At 43.6% G+C, this 24718-nt stretch overlaps 1 protein-coding gene across 5 annotated transcripts in view; it reads left to right on the top strand.

Moving 5' to 3' along the window:
• Nucleotides 1–24718, top strand: part of REPS2 (RALBP1 associated Eps domain containing 2) — a 238102-nt gene that overhangs the window by 82871 nt on the left and 130513 nt on the right. For 3 of the 5 annotated variants that reach the window (XM_082609610.1, XM_082609612.1, XM_082609614.1), the window contains exons 4-5: nucleotides 891–1017; nucleotides 11356–11453. In XM_082609610.1, coding sequence (XP_082465736.1) covers nucleotides 891–1017; nucleotides 11356–11453 — 225 coding nt within the window. The remainder of the gene's footprint in view (nucleotides 1–890; nucleotides 1018–11355; nucleotides 11454–24718) is intronic. The other 2 variants (XM_082609611.1, XM_082609613.1) reach the window with 1 other exon arrangement.

Consider the following 24718-nt stretch of genomic DNA (forward strand, 5'->3'; position numbering starts at 1 on the left):
GCTAGGCCCACCCAGTCTGTGGGTGTGCGCTTACAATTCAAAGCAAATATTCTTTTCTTTTACTTGAAAAAGAGTACTTGATTATTATCTCAGATTGCATTATTATTATTTTTTGTGACTAAGAGCACCTATATAGTCTCTATATTGATGAAAAGTACTGTTTCCTTATTACTTGGGTGTTCCAAAGTTACCAGTCTATTGGTAGCATTAAAAGAAAAAAAAAAAGGAGGAAACCCAGTAGCCAAGTAAGAAGGTTGCTTGTCTTGCCTGGGGTCCTACATAAAGTTCACATTCGAGTTGAGATTTCAATTGTAGTTTATTAAAGCTCCATCCTAGTGTTTAGGAATAGGCTAGTTGGAGTGGTTTACCCATAATGAATTGTTTTGCAATTTCTCAGTATAAAAAAAAGCTGGCATTTTACTTTGGCCAGCCAGCTCCCAGAATATTTAGCATTAACCATTTAAAATATTAAAAAAATATCCACATTGTTGGAAGACTTGATAAGTGTAAATCCAGGAAATAGAAGCCTTTATTAATGAATGAAAATTGAATCTATTCACGAAGAGATCAAAATTGGGGAGTATGAATGTTATTTCATGTGATCAGTGTCTTTCGTTTCCCCAAGGAAAATATTATTGGAGTAACTGGAAGTGTTTCAGGCTTGTTTTAGTAATTTAGGTAACTGAGCTCCGGCGAGACTGTTCTCTGGGAGACTTTTGAATCCTCAGACACTGCTTTTTAACCAAGCTGCGTTTCTGAGAAAACATCTCCTCCATTTATTAAAGCAGCCTGCTTACTGGCAGTAGAGTTGAGTTATACTTCATAACTGCAGCTCAGAGCGCCAGGCTCCTTGAGTGATCGTCTCTGAACTCTGCTCTGGTTCTTTGAAGCAGGAAACGCAGTCTCCCACGATGTCACCCCTCGCCTCCCCTCCTTCTTCCCCGCCTCATTACCAGAGGGTGCCCTTGAGCCATGGCTACAGCAAACTGCGGAAAAGCACGGAGCAGATGCATCCAGGTAAGAGGCCAGCTGTCCCAGGCAGTGTCTTAGAGGCTCCTTCATCTATCGGGCAGCAACGCCACCAGCTGCTCAGTCTCCTGACTTAATTACCCTGGCTTTGGAGACAGGGCTCAATTTAATTTTATACTCTCAAGCAAGGTTCAAAAAAATATATAGGGGCCTCCCTGGTGGCGCAGTGGTTGAGAGTCCGCCTGCCGATGCAGGGGATACGGGTTCGTGCCCCGGTCTGGGAGGATCCCATATGCCGCGGAGCGGCTGGGCCCGTGAGCCATGGCCGCTGGGCCTGCGCGTCCGGAGCCTGTGCTCCGCAACGGGGGAGGCCACAACAGTGAGAGGCCCGCATACCGCAAAAAAAAAAAAAAAAAAAAAAAAAAAAATATATATATATATATATATATAAAATGAAATCTGTGTTAGTAATGCCTTGTTTTCTGTCCTACAAACTAGTTCATCTTTAGACTTGTAGATAATGATTCAATCCTTCATATACAAATTTTATTACACAGGAACATAGCACATGAAGGATTTGTATTATTTTGGAATTGTTATTCCTTTCTGCAAACCTACCAAACATATTTATATGATAACTGCTCTTATGAAACTACTTAAAAGATAGCACTCTGCAGAAGAGTTGATTCAACCTTTAAAGACTGAGCACATAAGTGAAAATATTTAGCTCTTGTGTTTGGGAATAAGAATAAGGGAAATGCCAGGGGAGGCATTGTGCTCAGGTGTGTGAAGTGCCCAGTTGTGGGGTTGCCTGCTTGCTCACATTTGCACTGTGCTGGCCATGTTGGTGATAGAATATGTTACTTGCTTCTGAGAATGACTTGCAGAGTTGACTCCCTAGGCTGCAATGCTTAAAGCTCCATAAATTCACTGCAGCATCTTGTCCTTGTGGGGCTCAGGTTCCTAGTTTAAGATATGACCAACTAAAGGTATTCTAGAATTGGATATCCGTAACTCCCCCCCTCCCCGCCTTTTTAAAAAATTCTGTGAGCTGTAACTGAAAGTGACCCAGTTTCTGTAGGTTTTTGCTGCATTGAAAATAGTGGTGACTTCTAGAGGGACACAGATAAAAAAAAAAACTGTGCTAGGCTGGACTAAAGAGAGACTATAATCTTGCCGAGAGAAGCAGGTGTAGCATGATGGAAAAATCTTTTGATTGGAATCAGAAGATGAGGGTTTATGTGACTAGCTATGTGACCTTGGGCAAGCCACTTACTGCTCTGAACCATGATTTTCCTCTCCTCTTTTAAAATGGAGTAATAGTATCCTATAGGGGTGTTGTGAGGATAAGCGAGAGCATGAGTATAAAATCTGATTGGAAATTGAATCCTATGCAAATGCAAGATAACGTTGTTGGGGGATAGGAAAGAAAAATCACTCCCCTGGAACCTGAGTGTCCCACTGATGTCTGAAACAAAACAGGGTTGCGAATTCTTCATTTTCCTTATAGTCTCTCCTGCCGAATTTCCCTATTTTTAGAAGTGGGTTTTTTTTCTTAATTTCATCTGGGTTTGGAAATTGGAGTCCTATGCCTAGCATGGTGCCTAGTTTTTGGATTTTAATTCACAGGTGAGTCGTATTTTGTTCTACCGAGTCACCAGGTTCTACTCTTTTTTCTGATATTCCTTAAAAAAACCTGTCTGTACCAGCTCTCTCTGCTTCATGCTCCATTTTCTCCTCATTCCATTCAAATTGGGCTTTCATTCCCCCAGTGGCAAGGAAATGACCTGCTTCTCTCCTTCGCTCTTTTAGCGGCGTTTGTCAAGGTTGTCCATGCTTTCATTCTTTCTTAGCCTTTTTTTAAAAAAAAAGTGAGGTAAAATTTACATATGATAAAATGCACACATTTAAAATCTTCAATTTGAGGGACTTCCCTGGCGGTCCGGTGGTTAAGACTTCGCCTTCCAGTGCAGGGGTGCGGGTTTGATCCCTGGTCAGGGAGCTAAGTTCCCATATGCCTTGGGGCCAAAACCAAAACCAAACAAAACAAAAAACCAAAAAAAACCACCCCAGAACATAAAACAGAAACAATATTGTAACAAATTCAATAAAGACTTTAAAAATGGTCCACATCAGGACTTCCCTGGTGGCGCAGTGGTTAAGAATCTGCCTGCCAATCCAGGGGACACGGGTTCGAGCCCTGGTCCGGGAAGATCCCACATGCTGCAGAGCAACTAAGCCCGGGTGCCACAACTACTGAGCCTGCGCTCTAGAGCCCGCGAGCCACAACTACTGAGCCTGTGGGCCACAGCTACTGAAACCCGTGTGCCTAGAGCCCATGCTCCGCAACAAGAGAAGCCACCGCAATGAGAAGCCTGCGCACTGCAACGAAGAGTAGCCCCCACTGGCCGCAACTAGAGAAAGCCCACGTATAGCAGGAAAAACCCAACACAGCCAAAAATTTTTTTAGAAAAAGGTCCATATCAAAAAAGTCTTTAAAATAAAATAAAATCTTCAATTTTAGTTTTAACAAATGGATATACTCATGTATCCACCACTTTGATCATGAATAAAATATTTCCCTACCATATGATCCAGCAATTCCACCCCTGAGTATATATCTGAAGAAAATGAAAGCACAAATTTGAAAAAATACATGGACCCCAGTGTTCATAGCAGCATTATTTACAATAGCCAAGGTATGGAAGCAACCTAAGTGTCCATCAACAGATGAATGAAGAAAGAAGATACACGTACATACATACACACAATAGAATATTACTCAGCCATAGAAAAGAATGAAATTCTGTCATTTGTAGCAACGTGGATGGACCTAAAAAGGGAATTACGCTTAGTGAAATAAGTCAGACAGAGAAAGACAAATACTATATGTCATCACTTATATGTGGTATCTAAAAAATAAAATCGATGAATAAATATAACAAAACAGAAACCTGGGCTTCCCTGGTGGCGCAGTGGTTGAGAGTCCGCCTGCTGATGCAGGGGACATGGGTTCGTGCCCCGGTCCAGGAAGATCCCACATGCCACGGAGCAGCTAGGCCCGTGAGCCATGGCTGCTGAGCCTGCATGTCTGGAGCCTGTGCTCCGCAACGGGAGAGGCCACAACAGTGAGAGGCCACAACAGTGAGAGGCCCGCGTACAGCAAAAATAAAACAAAACAAAACAGAAACCTACTCACAGATACAGAGAACAAACTAGTGGTTGCAGGGTGGGGGAGTAGGGGACTAAGAGGTACAAACTACTATGTAGGAAACACATAAGCTACAAGGATATATTGTACAGCACAGGGAAATACAGCTATTATTTTATAATAACTTTAAATGGAATATAATCTATAAAAATATTGAATCACTATGCTGAAATTAATACTGTAAATCAACTATACTTCAATAAAAAAAATAGTCTGCCTGACATTAAAACCAACATTTCCATCACCTCAGAGATGCCCCTTTCCAGTCACTCCCTCCCCGCCCGTGCCCCCGCAATGCAAGCATAGTTCTGATTTTTATCATCGTAGACTAGTTTTGCTTTTTCTAGAACCTCATATAATGGAATCATATTGAATGACCGTACTCTCGGGTATCTTTCCCTCAGCATAGTGGTTAAGATTCTCCATGGTGTAGTGTCTCAATAGTTTGTTCCTTTTTATTACCCAGTATTGTCCCATTGTATGAATGTATCATGGTGTGACGATCCATTCTTCTGTTGATGGACATTTAGGTTATTTCCAGGGTTTGGCTGTTATGAATAAGGATGCTATGAACATTCGTGTGTGTCTTTTTGTGACACTGTTGTCATTTTCCTGGCATCAAGAAGTGGAATTACTGCACCTTAGTGTGTAGGTGTATAAGAAACTGCCAAAGGGTTCACCAAGTGGCTGCACACTCCCACTGGCAACATATGAGAGTTCAGTGATTCTTGCCAGCAGTTGGTACTCTAGTTTCTTTCTTCAGTGTTTTTAATCTTAGCTATTCTATTACATGTGAAGTGACATCTCCTTGTGACATCTCTTTTCTTCTTGAAATATTGTTTTCTAAGTTTCTGTTGCCCCTTCTTACATCATAATCCTTAAACTTGGATTTATGCATTTTCAGAAAGCAGCTTTGCTGCTAGGACAATTTTCTAGGAATACATTTTTCTGGGGTTGTTCTCTGTCCAAGACTCTGCCATGATTCCTGGCTAATGGGGCGTATGTGTATGTTTTAAATCAGACTGAGCATCTTTGGACCGGTCTGTGATTCATAGCCTCTCTTCTGCCTCTCTTCTGGGCTCCTGCTAGCCTCCTTTGCTGGATGTATCTATAGCTTATGCTCACTGGGTAAGACTTACGTGTCAGGCATTGTTCAGAGTTCTTTATGTGCACTATTTTCTACTTACCACAACCCTCAGAGGCAGATACTGCCATCTGTATTTTATCTATATTTTAAAAGATGATGTTTAAATCGCAGTAATACTTCTCCTTCCCACTCAACCTGTTTCTGGTCTCCAGAGGCAACTACTTTCTTTCCTTTTCTAAAAAATGTTTATTTTTTTAACTGAAGTATAGTTGATTCACAATGTTTCAGTGTACAGCAAAGTGAATCAGTTATACATATTTATATATATTCTTTTTCGGATTCTTTTCCATTATAGGTTATCAAAAGATATTGAATATAGTTCCCTGTGCTATGCAGTGGGTCCTTGTTGTTTATCTGCTTTATATACAGTAGTGTGTATATGTTAATCCCAAATTCCAAATTTATTCCTCCCCTCCTTTCCCCTTTGGTAACCATAAGTTTGCTTTCTATGTCTGTGAGTCTATTTCTGTTTTGTAAACATTTATTTATTATTTATTTATTTTTTGGCCTCTCCACACAGCATGTGGCATCTTAATTCCTCAACCAGGGATTGAACTCATGCCCCCTTCAGTGGAAGTGCGGAGTGTTAACCACTGTACTCCCAGGGAAGTCCTATATCACTTTTTTAGATGCCACATATAAGTAATATATTTTTCTTTCTCTATCGACTTGCTTCACTTAATATGATAATCTCTAGGTCCATCCATGTTGCTGCAAATGGCATTATTTCATTCTTTTTTATGGGTAAATAATATTCCATTGTATGTATATGTGTGTATATATATATAGATATACACACCACATCTTTTTTTTATCCAGTCATCTGTTGATGGACATTTAGGTTGCTTCCATGTCTTGGCTGTTGTGAATAGTGCAGCTTTGAACATTGGGGTGCACATATCTTTTCAAATTAGACTTTTGTCCAGATATATGCCCAGTAGTGGGATTGCAGGAGCATATGGCAACTCTATTTTTAATTTTTTAAGGAACTTCCATACTGTTCTCCATAGTAGCTGTACCAATTTACATTCCCACCAACAGTGTAGGAGGGTTCCCTTTTCTCCACACCCTCTTCAGCATTTATTATTTGTAGACTTTCTGATGATGGCCATTCTGACCAGTGTGTGGTGATACCTCATTGTAGTTTTGACTTGAATTTCTCTAATAATTAGCGATATTGAGTATGTTTTCATGTGCCTGTTGGCCATCTGTTTGTCTTCTTTGGAAAAATGTCTATTTAGGTCTTCTGCCCATTTTTTTATTGGGTTGTTTGTTTTTTTGATATTGAGCTGTATGAGCTATTTGTATATTTTGGAAATTAAGCCCTTGTCAGTCACATTGTTTGCAGATATTTTCTCCCATTCCACAGGTTGTCTTTTCATTTTGTTTACGGTTTTGTTTGCTGTGCAAAAGCTTTTGAGTTTAATTAGGTCCCATTTTTTAATTTTTGTTTTTGTTTCCATTACTCTAGGAGACAGATCCAAAAATATATTGCTCTGATTTATGTCAAAGAGTGTCCTGCCTATGTTTTCCTTTAGGAGTTTTATAGTATCTGGTCTTATATTTAGGTCTTTAATCCATTTTGAGTTTATTTTTGTGTATGGTGTTAGAGAATGTTCTAATTTCATTCTTTTACAGGTAGCTGTCTACTTTCCCCAGCGCCACTTATTGAAGAGACTGTCTTTTCTCCACTGTATATTCTTGCCTCCTTTGTCATAGATTAATTGACCATAAGTGCATGGGTTTATTTCTGGGCTCTCTATCCTGTTCCATTGATCTATGTGTCTGTTTTTGTGCCAGTTCCATGCTGTTTTGATGAGTGTAGCTTTGTAGTATAGTCTGAAGTGAGGACATGTGATTCCTCTAGCTCCATTCTTTTTTTAAAAAATACATTTATTTGTTTATTTTTGGCTGCATTGGGTCTTCGTTGCTGCACGTGGGCTTTCTCTAGTTGCGGCGAGTGGGGGCTACTCTTCGTTGCGGTGCGTGGGCTTCTCATTGCGGTGGCTTCTCTTGTTGCAGAGCACAGGCTCTAGGTGCATGGGCTCAGTAGTTGCGGCACGAGGGCTCAGTAGCTGTGGCTTGCGGGCTCTAGAGCGCAAGCTCAGTAGTCGTGGCTCACGGGCTTAGTTGCTCCATGGCATACGGGATCTTCCCGGACCAGGGCTCGAATCCATGTCCCCTGCATTGGCAGGCAGATTCTTAACCACTGTGCCACCAGGAAAGCCCTTCAGCTCCATTCTTCTTTCTCAAGATTGTTTTGGCTGTTTGGGGTCTTTTGTGTTTCCATACAAATTAAAAAAAAATTTTGTTCTAGTTCTGTGAAAAATCCATTGGTAATTTGATAGGGATTGCATTGAATTTGTAGATTGCCTTGGGTAGTGTAGTCATTTTAACAGTATTGATTCTTTCAGTGCAAGAACATGGTATATATTTCCATTTGTTTGTGTCGTCTTCCGTTTTCTTTCATCGGTGTCTTATAGTTTTCTGAGTACAGGTCTTTTGCCTCCTTAGGTAGGTTTATTCCTAGGTATTTTATTCTTTTTGATGTGATAGTAAATGAGATTGTTTCCTTAATTTCTCTTTCTGATACTTCATTGTTAGTGTATAGATATGCAACAGATTTCTTCATATTAATTTTGTATCCTGCTACTTTACTGAATTCACTAATGTGCTCTTATAGTTTTCTGGTGGCAGCTTTAGGATTCTCTATGTATAGTATCAATTCATCTGCAAACAGTGGCAGTTTTACTTCTTCCTTTCCAATTTGGATTCCTTTTATTTCTTTTTGTTGTCTGATTGCTATGGCTAGGACTTCCAAAACTATGTTGAATAAAAGTGGTGAGAGTGGGCATCCTTGTCTTGTTCCTGATCTTAGAGGAAATGCTTTCATCTTTTCACCATTGAGTATGATGTTAGCTGTGCGTTTGTCTTATATGAGCTTTATTACGTTGAGGTATGTTCCTTCTAGGCAGAGGCAACTACTTTTGACTCTTTTTACCTGTTTCTTCTGATATCTAATGTCTTAAAATCAATGTCTGTTCTACTTTTTCTTACACATCTTATTCTGATGTGTAAATTCTAGGTATCTTCTCACTTAAGAGCATGGGCTGTGATGTCCGTCTCCTGGCCCTAAAGGTAGACTTAGTGGGCCTACATTTCTCATTTCTGTCCATTTCTAGCCTCTGTGACTATGGGTATTTTGCTTTTCTTAGCCTCAGTTTCCCTTATCTGTGACATGGAATAATCTCTGCCTCAGAGGTTTGTTCTGTGGATGAAACGAGGAATGTTATATAAACATCTCTTCCTAGCACAATTCATGGCACATTGTAGGTGCTCAGGTATTCCCTCGTATTTCCTTTTGTATTTCTAGAATCTGGCACCCGCTTTATTTTTATTATTTTATTTATTTATTTTTTTTGTGGTACGCGGGCCTCTCACTCTTGTGGCCTCTCCCGCTGCAGAGCACAGGCTCCGGACGCGCAGGCTCAGCGGCCATGGCTCACAGGCCTAGCCGCTCCACAGCATGTGGGATATTCCCGGACCGGGGCATGAACCCGTGTCCCCTGCATCGGCAGGAGGACTCTCAACCACTGTGCCAACAGGGAAGCCCCCGTTTTATTTTTGAAGCTCTTAAGCATTCTTGAAAGTCACCTTCTGGATATCATTCATTGGGTGACTGCAGATGGGGAGTCTTTATGGGGCAGTTAGTTGTGGTCTCTGTTTTAGTTTGACACTGAATCTCAGAGTGATGAAATCTTTAGGGTTCATTTTATACTCCTCCCCTTGGAGAAAGGGGGTACTTCTAGTTCCTTATTCAACCTCTTATAAGGGGATCTAAGAATTGTTTGTTTTGCATTGAGTTGCATGTTTCAGGCTTTATTTGGGAGGAAGGAGAGTAGAGGCAATGAGCCTTTTACCTTTTACCTTTTTACCTCCTGAGTTCAGCTTCAGTTGAGGAGCGAGGCAGGAGTCAGACTGATGGTGGCCTGAATATCAGCTTGGTACCACTAGAGCTGATTGGAGCACGTGTCTAAGATTTGTGACCAGAGGGCTTTAGACACTCATCTTTCCAGTCACAGGCGGGTGTGGACAACTCAGGCTTCCCACAGGAGTAGGAAGAGAAAATCTGCCATTGAGGCCAGGCTTCTCCAAAAATGACCCACCGTGCGGCTGAGTGTTCAAGCCTTATTGATAAGATGTGTTTGTCTCTTCCAAGGGAAGGAAGACCCTTGTCAGTGAGGGACTGGAGCCATGGGCCAGGCAGCCTCCCTCCACACGTGTCCCTCCTGAGCAGTAGAAGCTCCCTCCCTCTGAGGGGAGCCAGGGGCAGAGGTATGTGAGGTCAGCTTCCCAGGAGAAGCTCATGACCACTGGTATCCCAGCCGTGGTACAGTTTGCTGTGGTTCAAGCCTTCCGACAGGAGTTAAGTTTGATGTTCCATCAAAATGGGATGATTTTAAAAATCCTTCTTTGAGGGCAACACCTGCTTACCATGTGAGACTTATTTAAGATTTGGACTATGTACTCTCTGTGTATGTTTCTTTTGCAGGTTTTGTATTTTTAATACATTCTTAGCAGGGTCAGAAAATCCACGTCATGGTTTGCCAGGCAGTGATTTTGATGTTTTAATGTAATTTAATGTGTTATAATACTGTGTTCCAGTTCCTCGGAGGAAATACAAAGAACAGTTGTGAGCCAAGAGTGGTTTGTTGTTCTTAACGTGCTGTTATACCTTCTTTATTTTAAAAAGTTCAAAGTATGCTGAAGGTGTTGCCATAATAGGCTGCTCTGCTGTCTCTACCTAATTTTATTTATAAGAAGCTACAGAAAAAAGGCATTTTACTTGTTTATATACTTCCAAAAACCTGAACTGCTAACCCACAGAGATCAGAAATGGTTTCATCTTAAGTGATAATTTCTCCTTTCTGTTGGAGCTGAATGCTACCTGGTTACATTTAACTGTTTTCCTACCATATTGGCAAGGTCGTTATTAAGTGTTCTGGAAATAAAAGGAATGAAAAAATGCATTCATTTTGGTGGCTTAAAACCTTTTCTTAAAGGTAGCAAAATTATTTTTAGTTTGGTTATTAAGTGATAAAATAATAAATATAAAATGCATTTATTCCTTTTTGTAGTTTTCTCTACTTGGCTTTACATTCTTTACGTTAAGGAAAAGATGACAGTGGTATTTATTTTCAAAAATAAAACAAAATAGGGGCTTCCCTAGTGGCGCAGCGGTTAATAATCCGCCTGCCAATGCAGGGGACACGGGTTCGAGCCTTGGTCCGGGAAGATCCCACATGCCGCGGAGCAACTAAGCCCGTGTGCCACTACTACTGAGCCTGCACTCTAGGGCCTAGGAGCCACAACTAATGAGCCCACGTGCCTAGAGCCTGTGCTCCTCAACAAGAGAAGCCACCACAATGAGAAGCACACACACTGCCATGAAGAGTAGCCCCTGCTCGCCGCAACTAGAGAAAGCCCGCGCAAAGCAAGGAAGACCCAATGCAGTCAAATAAATAAATTAATAAAAAAGTATTTAAAAAAATAAAACAAAATAAATGACAATGTTGATTCTTAGTGTTCAAAATGCATATTTCTTTTCTTGCTTCTTTGGGGGTGTGGATGATGAATGAAGCCTTTTAAATAGCAGGGTATATATAGAATTTACCTTATATTTAGAATTTGAACACTTAAAACATGGCACTTTTCTAACTACTCTCATTATTTTTTATCCCAATTTAGGTTCACATCATTCCACCTTTCTAATTTATTCCTAATCTTAACCTGATATAAATATTTTCCTGCCTTATCATAAATTGGGTGACTGTCTTTCGATTGTTCAGTTAAATTGTACCCAGGGGCACCAAGGTTTGTTTGTCTTAGATTGCCCTGTCCCTGTAAACTCTAATTCTTTTGCTAATTCTTCCCTGAAAAGCAGACACTGTAGCAATTTGTGTGTGAAATCATAATTTTGGGGTGGAATCTTTGTCTACAATGCTAACTTTCCCTCCTGCTGTTTCAGCTCCTTATGAAGCTAGACAGCCCCTTGTCCAGCCTGAGGGACCCTCGTTGGGGGGCCCAGGAGCCAAACCCCTTCGGCATCAGGCTTCCCTTATCCGGGTAAGTGACGCCGCTGTGGGGTTATGCCAGTGGGAGACTTCGGGGGTATGGCTTTTTGATGGCCCTGTTTTTGTTTGTTTGTTTTGTTTTTGTAAGGAGGACATAAAACTGCCCCCTAATGCAAATATTGTACTTCTTGTTCTGTTGCTTGTGTATTTCCCTAAATCTTTTCTACTGTGTGTGTTTCTCCCCTTCTCAGTGTCTCTAGACTATCCAGGCTGGTTCTTAATCTTTGGTATGTCTAAAATGCCCTTCCGCCTTTATCTGCTTAATCAGTAGGCACCTCCTTCAGGAGGCCTCTACTTTTTCCAAAACAGCCTATCTTATCTCTGCCTTATTCTTTAATATTACTTATTCAGTGCATGGTTCGCTATTGCCCATTTTGTTTTGTGCCTCCAGTTACACTGCAAGCTTTGGAAGGCAGAGGTGGTTCTCCTGTATTTTCTCTCAGTGCCTAGTTCAATGCTGTTTGGAGAACAGTTATTTTACAAGTGGCAGCAACTAGTTTCCTGTTTGTAATCGATACAATATGGCAGAAGCACAAGTGATCTCCCAGTTTCTGCTGGCTACACCACAACTTAGCAAATTTCAGCTTCCCTTTCTCCAGTGTTTCCTTTGGATAAAGAGCTCTTATTTTTTTCCCCCATGTCTGCAACTGTTATCTTGTATAGTACCTCTGAGTCCTATGCTGGTGAAGTCATAGTCCCAAAAAAGGGTGTATGTGTATGTCAGCATGAGAAAAACCCTGAGAAAACTGGATTGGGTGTTTGATTCTAAAGACAAGAGGAAGTAGGGTGGTTTGTATAACATTTCAGTTGTCCAACTTAGGAAGAAGGATCATTTATGCTCAGAGAGTTCTCAAAATAGACGGGTGATGTCAGATAGTCCCATAAAGAAGTGGGTTGGTATTCTAGAAGAGAATAAACAAGGCAAAGGGAGGTTGAGGTGTTCACTTTATAGCCTCTGGGGATGGGTGGGGCTCTGTGTTAGGCGTGGTACAGAACTTAACTTCTGATGTAGAACTCTGTGTACAAAGAATTTTCTTAAAGGTGATAGATAAATATATATAGCCATATGCTGTGCATTGTGTATAATTCTTCCTCCAACTATCAGATCTAGGTATTGTTGTATCTCTTAGTGTAGATGAGGTAACTGGCCGAGAGAGGTCAAGTCATATGGGTCTAAGGTTTCATTCATAACTAGTAAGTGGCAGAGCCAGAATTCGAACCAGGCCTGCCCAATGTCAAAACCTGCTCTTTCAAATACTTTCCTATGTATGTTAGAGTCCCATGTTACAAGGAGACTAGGTTCTAGAGTTGCTGTATAAATAAACATAGGGTGTAGTAAAAATATTCCTGAACATCCCTTATTGGTACCACATTGGGGAGCCAAGATGCCATTCTCTCCTCGGTCCAGTAGAGCTCAGCTTTACCCCCAAGTTGGAACAGACAGTTGTTTCTTCAGCTGAGCTGCAGATGGAGTAGTTGGCTGCATTTAGAGGTCCTGTGGTACAAAAATACGTGTTTTTAAACATGAGAATCACACCCACTGTGGAGTGATGGTTACATTAGGAAAGGTATCGGAGGGACTGGGATTCATGTAAAAAATCTGTGAGGTGTGGCCATGCATGTTTCTGCAGAGTCTGTTCTAATGCTGTGGAGACCACATCCTGAACTGTTAGAATGACGGTCAAACAAGCAGTAAATCCCGAGCCTCGCCATGGTTGGATGGGGCTCACTGGGCCCTTTCTGCATAGCCACCTGGCTAAGATGGCCATGGGCTCTCACTTGGATTGGTGTCCTGGGACTTCTCTTCTAATCTCTAGGTCTGTTTTTCTGCTGGTAAACGTGCTTCTTGAGCGCTTCAAGCAACTAATGTTTATTAAATACCTATTAAGTGCCCGGTATTGTGTTGAGAATACAAAAATGAGGTATAACACATCCAGTCCCTGCCCTCATGGAGCTTATAGACTATTGGAGGAGATGGCCATTGATCAGACCATCACAAAGTAAATATATAATTATGATATGTGGTGAGTGGAAATTACAATGTGCTTTGAGGATGAAAAATGGCAGGAATTTAGGTCCTGGCCTTGGCAGCCAGGGACTGATCAACGAAGGCTTACAGAGGGGAGTCACTCTCGAGTTGAAAGGGAAAGGGTTGAACCATGTTAACCAGGTGGGGGGTGGGGCAGGGGAGAGCAGGCGAGAGGATAGAGGGAGCTGTGCATACAAAGATGTTTTCTATGAGCTTAGCACTTTATACACCTCTCTTGCAGTGCTCAGAGCTATCTTATGAGGTAATTCCTGTCATTATCCCATTTTTCAGATGACAAAACCTGAAGTATAAAGACCTTACTTAGTTTGCCTAAGGTCACAGCTAGGACCTGGTAGGGCTAGAGTTCAAACACTGGACATGATTTCCTGGCCTTTGTCTCAGGAACCGAATGGATGGTGATGTCATCTGTTAAGCCTAGAAGCCCTGAATGAAAAGCTCGTGTTGGGAGTATTGAGGCAAGATCATGAGATCAGTGTTGCATATTGGAATTTGAGCCTTAGAGACAGCCAAGAGGAGGTGTCGAGGAGTTGGTAGAATATATGGGGCTGGAGCTCTGGGGAGAGCTGGGGCTGGATAGAAGTATTTGGCAGCCATTGGCCATTAGAAGGACTCATGGGATTGTGCAGAAAAGCCAGACACGTTCTCACCCAGGTCCAGGCAGACTCTGCATGCCCTTGGGCAAGTTCCTTCTCTTTTCTGTAACACAAATGAGCTGGAATGGATTTAACAGACCATTGTAATACTCTGCAGCAGTCTGATTCCCTTAATGTTTGTTTGGTGTCAGTGGAGGTCCCCCCTCCTGTTTGGAGCATTGCCTTCTGTTTAAGATGAGAGCAAGGGGCCTTTTTTGGGACAGCAGTCTGTGGTTTTCATGGCTGATGTGTTTTTCTTTCTTCAGTTCTTAGGTTTCCTTCTTACTCCTTTCAACTTGGTTTGGCTGAACTCCATGTCCCAGACAGCAAAATGCCAACCTGAGTTAGCCATGTAGATGAGAGGATGTAAAGTGGAAGATTTTGGTGGTAGGGGATTAATAGGGATTGGGTGTGATGCTAGGCTGGGCCGGGCTCACTCATTCCCCATGTTGCCACGTGCATGGGCTGATGGCAGCCTCGCTCTCTCCTAGATTCCTCTGTGGCCTTGTATTCAAGTCCTTCCTGCCTGATTGGAAGAGGAGTGGCCTCTGGGAACGGGGGAAGGCTTTTAGGGACTCTGGGTCAGCAGTGTTGCAGCTCATGGGCTTGTCATTTCACAGGTGCTTATGTGGAATTCAGTCCCAGACATTGGAATGAACAGTCTTAATGTTTTCGGAATTTTGATTTTTTCGTTCAGGTTTTGGATGTTTTTCCCCTTGAAATTTCAGATACTGAGCACATCCTATGTTGGTGGGTGGTTGACAGTGGTGTGTAAAGAAATGGTAAATATTCTTTCCTGCTTCTCTGTCGTGGTGTGTTGATAGGTCATTTTGTGGTTTACTGTTCACAAGTGATCCTAACCATGTAGGTCACGTAGTCATTTGTGATATTGCTGGCGTGGGTTTAGAATTGACCCTCCTGCTCCCACTGTCCTCTCCTGGTTTGTCTCCTGCTTCTGTGACTGCCTCTTGCTAAGCTTTTTATTTCAGTTTCCCTCCTTCACCTGCCCCTTGTGTGTTGGGGATCCCTGGGTCTAGTTCTCACTCTGTTACTATTTAGCTACATGGAGCCTGATGGCCACATCGTATCACCTGCCAGATATCTTCACTCGAATGTCCCACTGTCACTTTTTTTTGTTTTTTAATATTTATTTATTTATTTATTTATTTATTTGGCTGCCCCAGGTCTTAGTTGCGGCACGTGGGATCTTTGTTGCCGCATGCAGAATCTTCGTTGTGGCATGTGGGATCCTTTTTTTTTTTTTTTTAAATGATAGTTGCGGCATGTGAACTCCTGGTTGCGGCATGCATGTGGGATCTAGTTCTCCGACCAGGGATTGAAATGGGCCCCCTGAATTGGGAGCACGGAGTCTCAGCCACTGGACCACCAGGGAAGTCCCCCCACTGTCACTTTAAACACGTCTTTTCCCACAAAAGCAGTTCTCACCCTCCCACCCCTGGCTCCACGCCCCTGGCACGTGGGCCAGCACACGGCTCGCTGTTTCTGATGCCCCTCCCATCCCGTCTGCCCATCGGCTACCGAGTACTAGCCATATCACTTTCTAAATACCTCTCTCCATTGTCCGTTTCTCTGCACTTCCTCAGGTCATGCTGCCCTCTGTCACCTAATCTACTCTGTCAGCCTCTGACTCTTTCTTCCTGCTTCCACCACTGGCCTCTTCAAATCCGTTATCCTCGTCTTGGACAAAAATCATCCTAAAAAACACGAATGTGATCCTCCTGCCCCCTTGATTGAAGCCTGTCCCTCTCTGCCCACTGCTCCCAGCAGATCACCCGCGGCTCTTGGGGTGCTGGTGTCGGGCCCCTGCGCACCCCAGTAGCCATAGCAGGCCCCGCAGAGCTGCCCAGTGTTTCCCGCACAGTCAGTGTTCTCTGCGTGGGAACCTTACTCTTCAGCCTTGGTCTTGCCTTCCGGGTTTCCTCCTTTGTCTCAATTCATCTATGCTTTTTTTCCATTGATAACAAGAAGTGTGAGAACTTTCTAATATTTCTTGTACCTGTGAGGTTTCCATTTTTTCATTCTTAAAAAGTAGTTCATTGCTCGTCCGCTCATTTATCTGTGAGGTTCAGCTGGAGGGATGGGCGTCTGATCTTTCTTGGTTTTCCATCCCAAAGGCAGCCAGTGTGGTCTGTTTGTTTTGTATTATCCCGGGAATGTTTTATGCGTATGTGAGCAAATACAAGTATTCTTATATATCTAATATATGCAGTATACCTTTACCTGGCTTTAGGGAGACTGGTTTGGGAAATGAAATATCCTTCCAGCCAGATCCCACTAAAAAATATCTTTTATTTTAAACCAAACACACTTACTTTTTAAACCCAAAACATACGTGCTGTGATTTTTTTTTCTCTTTATGGAAGGATGAACTTAACAGTCTTTTGGGGGCAAATTCTCAATACTTGCTGCTCTTCTTATTTCAAAGACAAAATAATGACAAACAGAATTTAGAGAACTTTATCACCGTGCCATTCTAATTGGGGGTTTGGCTATGTTTTCGGTGAAAGTTTTCTGATGAACAGGTATAGGAGGAGATGTTACACATTGGTAGCCAGCCACCATATAAATCTAAAAAGTCTGCAACTTGAAAAACATGTATTTAACTTAGTTGTATCCTTTTTCCCCTCATTCTCACTCAATCTCAATTTCTTGCCATGCCCCCCTACCCTGCCCCGTAGGTACTTATGGCCAGAGATGGGTACTGTCTGCTCCTTTGGTCCTTTTGGTGTGGTTCTAAATAGCAAAGACCGTGTCATGGGTGGTGAAAGAAATGAATACCCCCACGCTCTGTGTGTGGGTTGGTTTTTTTTTTTTCAGTAGGGCCTCAGGCCTTTCCCCCTTACTTTGGAATCTTTCCCCTCGCCCCTTTTCTGCGAGCTCTGACTTTGCCCCCTGTGAAGCTCCCCGCGTCTCCTCCAGCACCGGGCCACTTCCACTAGTCCTCAGGTTGCAGGCCGACTACGTGCCGTTCTCCCGAGTGGCTGGAGCCCAAATACCGCCTAGTGATGATCTCCCTCCTCACTAGGCGGCAGCCAAAGCGCTCGAAGATTTTGGTTGCTTGTTTCAGATTCTGCAGTAAACACCACGCTGTTATTTTATTGGATCATGGGCTGTGAGCTTTCAAACACTGTTGTTCTTTAGAGCAATTAAATTTTTTTTTAAAATGTAAAAAATTCAAAAGATACAAAAGGCTACAGAGAGAAAAGTATCCTTCCCACTCTTTCTCCCAGCCATCCAGTTCCCCATCCCAAGGCACTTGACATGACCCATTTCTTTTGTATCATTAGAGGATTATTTTATGCAAATACAAGTGAATATAGGTATTCTTATGTAATTATATATAATATATGCAAAATATATAGTTCCACTTTTTTTACATGTGTGGTAGCGTACTATACATCTGTTGTGCACTTTGCATTTTTTTCCTTATCAATAAGCTTTAATAACAGTCTGTAAGAGTACATAGAGTATGTCCTCATCTTTTCGGTTTTGTCGAATGCATAGTATTTCCTTGTGTACGTCTGCCAGAAACCATGTAACCAGTCCCCTCTGATCAATAGCTAGGACTTGCAATCACAGTGTTTGTATATATGTAGGAATAGTTCCTAGAAATGGAATAATAGGGTGAAATGGCTACACATTTTAAATTTTTGGTAGAGATTTTCAAATTGGAGGCGGTGCCCATTTACACACTTATTAACAAATGTATGAAAGTGTGTATTTTCTCATACCCATGCAAATGCAGTGTGCTAAGAAACTTAGGGATCTTGGCAAATCTGATAAGTGAAAAATGAAATCTTGGTGTAGTTTTAATTACCACTTCTTTTGTGTGGTCGAGAGGAGGTCCTGGGCCCCTGATGCCCTTAGAGGAGGTTAGGGACCCCACTTCTTTTTCGTTCTGGAGTGCCCCAGGCCCAGTGGCACTGATTTCTTGTTTCTACCTTTATGGCAGTAAAGTTGAAATAGCTTATGGCTAGAGATTAGGGCTGGGAAAATTTTCTGTTTTAGGGATGGTAAATGTCAACACAGAGTGTGTGTGTGTGTGTGTGTGTGTGTGTGTGTGTACCTCTCAGCATTGCTCAGACAACTAAATTCTCTTCCTCTGACTGAAATGGAAGGGTGAGGGGAAAGCTGGGAGGAGGAGGAGGGAGGGAGGGACACCAGGGAGGGAGGGAGAGGGTATATGTGTGTTTGTGTGTAACAGGAAGAACTGGTTGATAAAATTTGTTGGAATGCACGTGACTTGTTCTTGGTTTGACATCTTGTTTTACCAGATTCACTCCCTATTTGATTTGAAACCCTAGATGGAGTTTGGTCATCTCCTAAGGGGTGAAAGGTTGATGTGTTCTGCTTCCCCAAATCTACCTAGAACACACAGATATCCCAGTGGTCACTGTTATTACCACAAAGAGGTCCTATTTTTCATAGCATCCAGCCTCTTTTTCCTACTTATTTCCTTCATCTACTTATAATTCTTTTTCAGATTTTTTATCCCTTATTTTTGAAACGTTTTATTGAATGATACTGAAATTTACTTTTCTCAGTCTAAATCTTTTGTAGTTGTCGCTTATGGTATTCCCCAGGTGCTCCCCATGTACCTACACTTCTTAATGATTAAAGTGATGGCAGTCACCTGGTTTCTTCACTGGGAGACACTTCTACGTGAAAGGCAAAAATGTTCTGTGTTATGAGATGAGAATAGTGAAGAGATACTGGATCGTTGAAAGAAATGTGACTCTAGGATATAAGAGGAGGGTGTCTGGGATAGAGATTGAAGGATGTTTATGGGACAAAGATATTGATTGAGTAAATATCATGACTGATTGGGGTGCCGCCTTTAAGGCCTTTCAGAATCCATGCTTAGAGGCGGTGGGGAATGTAAGAATGGTAGGCTGGTACACATTAGGATTCTAGCATCCATGTGGTTAGACAGGTTGGTTAGATGATAGCAAATAAGCACATTTTATTTGTGGGGTCAGTGTTGCTTTTCCACCCCAGCTGTGAGCATTTCATTAAAGGCTTATGGTGTCCAGAACTTTCCTGCTAGTAGCTAGGGCCCACACTGATTTGGTAGACAGGGTGCCTCTGAATTAGCCTCTTGGATATAACTGAAAACACCCAGTTGAACTCCTGGTGTCAGAGAGTACTTTGTAAAGCTGGAAGGGAGTGTGGTGTTTGTTTCCTAGGACCCTTTGGTCTCATCAGATAGTGTGGTGTGAACAGGAAAGGCTCCCTTACAGGGGCACCATTTTACCCCTAAGCTCATCAGTATCCCCCGATCTCAGGGCAGCAGGCGGTGTCATGCTCCCGATCATGTGTCCCAGCAAGAGTCACTACCGACAGAGTGCTTCTCTGGACCCCGTGCTGTGCCGGCCTCTTCACTAGTCTGTGCCCTTTCGTCCTCCCAGCAGTCTTGATTGCAGGGTAGACTGCCTGCCAGATTGTGTTCTTGACTCATCCATTGGGAAGTACTTACTAAGTGGCCTCTGTGGGTCAGCCGCCATGCCAGCGTGCCCTGAGGATGACAAACATGGTCCCTGCTGTCGAGGAGCAGTCGAGCAGGGGAGATGGATGGGAATCACGTGATCCTGCCTCTGCATGTATAATGGAAAACTAACAATTGCCCTGAAGGCAAGAGAGCAGTTGGATAGCATATAACAGAGAAATCGGCCCTGGGGCTGGAAAGTGAAGGGAGGCTTCCCTGAAGAAGTGATGCTGGACTAAGCTGTGAAGGAGGACTTGGAGGGATGGTGCTGGGACGTGACGAGAGGGGTGTCTCACGCCCCAGGAAAAGTCTGGACAAAGGGCATGCTTCAGTGTTGAGACCAGAATCTACTCTGACTAGCTGAAGCAAATAGGGATTTATAATAAGGGGTGTGGAGAGCCTGCCAACTCTTTGGAAGGACTGAAAATTCAGACTGTGTTCTGAGATTGCAGGAGCAATTCCCAAACCCCACAGCAAAACTGGTGGCTAAGGAAGCCGCGCCTCTGCCGCGAGCAGAGCTGTGGAATGGGGCAACTGCTGCCCTAGCTTTCGCCCTGGTGCCCCACCTTCATGACTAAGGCTGGCAAAGTGAACGCTCTGTTCCCTGCCTCTTTCACCGTGCGACTCGGTTCTTCATCTGTTTTCTGTGGGCATGTTTAGTGGAACCTGACTCCAGTGTGGCATTCTAGCAGCAGAGGTGTTCAGAAGGTGTAGCCTTTATGTAGCCGTTGTCTGCAGTGCAGGGCGTTATGCTAAGAGGGGGTGGAGCCCGTGTCTAGTGAGCCCTTGTGCCCTGTGTAGCATGGAGTACTGGAAGAGGGCTGGTGTGGCTGGAGCCTGGAGTCGTGGGGAGGTGAGGCTGGAGAGGTAGGTGGGGAACTGTTGGCTCAGAAGTGAAGTAAGTGACCGTCCCAGATTTGAACCCAAACCTGTCTGCCTCCAGAACCTGCACTCTTTTTTTTTTTTTTTCTTTTTTCCGGTACGCGGGCCTCTCACTGTTGTGGCCTCTCCCGTTGCGGAGCACAGGCTCCGGATGTGCAGGCTCAGCGGCCATGGCTCATGGGCCCAGCCGCTCTGCGGCATGTGGGATCCTCCCGGTCCGGGGCACGAACCCCTGTCCCCTGCATCGGCAGGCAGACTCTCAACCACTGCGCCACCAGGGAAGCCCCAGAACCCGCACTCTTTTTTTTTTTTTTTGCGGTACGCGGGCCTCTCACTGTTGTGGCCTCTCTCATTGCAGAGCACAGGCTCCAGACGCGCAGGCTCAGCGGCCATGGCTCACGGGCCTAGCCGCTCCGCGGCATGTGGGATCTTCCCGGACCGGGGCACGAACCCGTGTCGCCTGCATCGGCAGACGGACTCTCAACCACTGCGCCACCAGGGAAGCCCCAGAACCCGCACTAATGTTGCGCCTCCAGTCTGTAGCCTCACTCTCTAAAGCATTCCGTGGATTCAGCCTGAGTTCTTGGTGCATCTGTTTCCCATCTGACCTCAGGCTGCCTTGAGTGTTAAGGGGAGGACAGTGGGGAAGAGACAGGCAGCTTTGACCTCATCAGCAAGGATGGGACTGGCACGTTAGTGTAATAGCACCGGAAGCCCGCAGCCTCATCCAATGCTCTTCTAACTGCTGATTTCTTGCTTTCTCCTGCTCTTCCCCTCTAAGCGGAGAGCAAAATCCTGACAATCGTAAAGGAAAAATGCCCTTCTGAGCAGGAGATCTTGGCTCCTGGTGGAAGAATTGGAGACAGTGATTACTCATAAGCATTTCTTTTGTTAATCAAAATAGTGTTAGTGCCACATACTAAAATAACAGCGCAGTGATTTAATATCTGTATTGTATGGCTCTCTACAGGATGCTTTCCTGATGCGAAAACATGCCAGATACTTATAAGCAAAAGTTATGTGAGAAATAAGATGGTGCTCTGTCTGTATGATTTAATAGTTCACTGGCCAAAATCTGCAACTAAACTAGATAATGGAGGGGGAAGTGGAAGTATGGGATATTTGTATCCTCAACTCAGATCCTCAGTCTGCAGAATTGCGACAGCGTTTTAGGCATTACAGTGAGGTTAGTTCTTAAAAGGAAATGGTGCTAAAGGGTGGATGGATGGTTAAGAGGGAGAACCACGGAGCTCGCTGAGTGAATATACACTCTGGACTCCGTTCGTGTTCTGACTCTACCATTTACTAGGTGTGTGGTCTTGGTTAAGTCACTTCCCTTCCCTAATCCTCAGTTTCCTGTTCTGCAAAATGGGACTAATGGGACCTACTTTGCAGGGTTGTTGTGAAGATGAAAGTAGATCCTGTGTATTAGGTGCTTACAGTGTCTGGCACGTAATGAATACATGTTATCTGACATTCTCTGATGTCTGTGGTGATCATCTAAAAAGTTGAGTTTATCATAATAAGCAGCAACTGTGCATTGCTCATTAGACTCAGAGATTCCTATAGTCTGGGCTTCAGCCTTCTAAGCTGTTGAGATTAGATCCCTAAGTAAGTTTGGCAGTATGTGATTAAAGGCATCTTTGTGAATTTATTTCCACGAAGAAACTGGTAAAGTTGAATTGCTTTGTTAGGATTTAATTGTAACTAACTTTGCTACAGGTAAAAACAGAAGTTATTTATTTCAACTTCCAGTGAATCTATAATATTTTAAAAGAAAAAGAAAAAAAAAGTTTTCTTCCCCGTCTGATTTTATAGGTAAGGGAGAGGGCCCAGCCTTTACACTGTTGGGTGACAGTTGTTTGGTAAGTGCATCTAAACTTCAGCTCCAGTCATTATAGGAGGGCTCAGGTTAACCATTCTGTCTATGAATCAGAATTGACAGCTTGTCCCATCATTTGTTTATTTTACTTGTTCACTTATTCGCCAAACGTCTTTTGAGTGTTTCCCATGTGATAGGCACTTTTCTAGGCTCTGGGGCATAGCTGTTATCAGAATAGACAAAATTTCCTGTCCTCATGGGCCTTAACGTTAGAATGAGAGTGAGGTGGGAAACAGTATAAATGAGGCTATAGAGTATGATACGGAACAGTCGAATGTGAAAAACAAAATCGCAGAGCTCCACCTCCTTCTTTAGCTCCTTTCTTCATTCCTCATTTCCCAGTTTTTCCCAGTTTTACCACAGCCCTCTTTTCTCTTTACTCTGTACTTCCTCCCTGAGAATCTCCTATCAAGCTCATATTAACCAAGCATAGAAAGACAGCTGTAAAGATGCATCCACATGCTGTCCCTGAAGATAGTCTTCGTGAGCAATCAAATTAGAAAGCTTTTTGGGCTCAGAGCGGTCTCAGGTCATTAGGTGGTCAGATTACAAAAGGAAGATGGCTTCATGCTTCGTCTTCAGTGCAGGAGTGGCTGCGCTGTTGGCTCTAGGCAGGTGTGCCTTTCCTTTGGGCCTTGCTTGAAGGGTAGGTTGGTTGGAGTAACAGCCGCTCTAACAAATACGCCCGCATTTTAATGACTTCCCACAGCAGGTCTGCTTCTCACTCATCTCACAGATTGGCAGGCAGCTTTCCCCCACGTGGTGATTCAGGCGACAGGGCTGCTTCTGTCCTGTGGCTGTGCCGCCCCTTCTCAGTGGGCTGATGGGGACAAGCATAGAGGAGGACCATGGGGTGCTAGCCCTGCCTGGCAGTGGTGCAGGTCACTTGCGCTCCCACTGCATTGGCTGAAACTCAGTTGCATGGCTGTGGCTAATTGCAGGAAGGGCTGGAAAATGTCATTACTGGCTGGGCAGCCACTCGGTGACACCCGTACACCAGGCATGTAGGGCGTGAGTGGTCAGAGGACAACCACCATAAGCCCACATAGAAGCACGGCTACCATTTGCTTCCCTGACTCTTCTTTTTTCTCTGCCCCATGACGGATCAATCCCGGGATCTTTCTGTAGGCGGCTTAATTGTCACGTGGGCTATGGTCTAGTCTTAGCAGCCTGTGAGCCAGTCTTCCCCTTTAGGGTGGTTGAGTCTTCTCATATCTTTGCTCATGAGATCATGCTTTGATCAGTGGTCGCAGTATGGTGTTCTTATTTCTAAAAGGTCGTTGGCAGGGGAGGTATCCTCACAGAGTCACTGTGGGCTTGCTAGGAGGTTTTCCTCCCCCAGACAGTTTATTTGCTAAGCCACCAAAAGGATGTTGTTCTAACAAAGATCATCGCACCCTCAGGTGAAATGGCTGGACTCTAAGGCAGCATTGACAGGAGGCCTCCAGGGTGGGGTTATATTCTAAACAGAAATGTTCTGTGGTTGAAACAATACACACCCCCTTCTTAAGTTCTCCCTGACAATGCCTCCTTGCAATTCATATTTTTCATCTATGTTTGATTTTAAGATACTTCAGGGGTAAATGTCACCTTTTGGGATTTTATTAATAGTATTACTTTTTAATGAGTCTTTTGAAGTCTCTTTCATTATAAACAGCCTGTATTCCCCAGAGATAACAAGTTGCAGTGCCAGATATCTGCATTTCACTTGAAACAAAACCAAGGGTTTGAATGTTTTAAATATAAGCAAATCTAATTCTCCTGTGTCTAGAGAAACTGTATAATGAACCATATGTATGAGGTTTAAGCACACAGATGCGGACGATTCTCTCTCTGTCTCTCTTTTTCTCTCTCTCTCTCCCTCCTTTTATATTTTCTTAAAAACACTGGTAGAGCTCAAAATTGGCACCAAGTAGCAAAAATCTCCACCCAGCCAAGCAAACCACTACAGCTGGAGTGGAACTGGGGCGCCTCTTGGGTGCACGTGGAGGTGGGGCTCTTCCTGGTTCCGGCTTCTCCTCGGAAGCCCAAGGCTCCATCGTTCCCCCGCCCCCATCTCTCAGTGCCTCCAGTCTTTGCAATTAGACATTCTCTCTTAGATGACCGATTTCAGGTCTTTGTTACGGTTCCCTTTTGGGTTCATTTGGAGGAGATGTCCCCCTAGCTGCTGCCAGAGAGGTCTCAAGCCACCATCCCGCTGCTGGAATGGGCCTTCATCTGGCGGGGGCCCTATGGCTTTTTTCTCTTACTCCCCTCATAGCCCTCCCTACCTCTGGGCCACCTTGACCTCTGGCCGGGGTTGCCG

The sequence above is a fragment of the Mesoplodon mirus genome, assembly GCF_964341445.2.
Source record: "Mesoplodon mirus genome assembly, chromosome: X".
NCBI lineage: Eukaryota > Metazoa > Chordata > Mammalia > Artiodactyla > Ziphiidae > Mesoplodon > Mesoplodon mirus.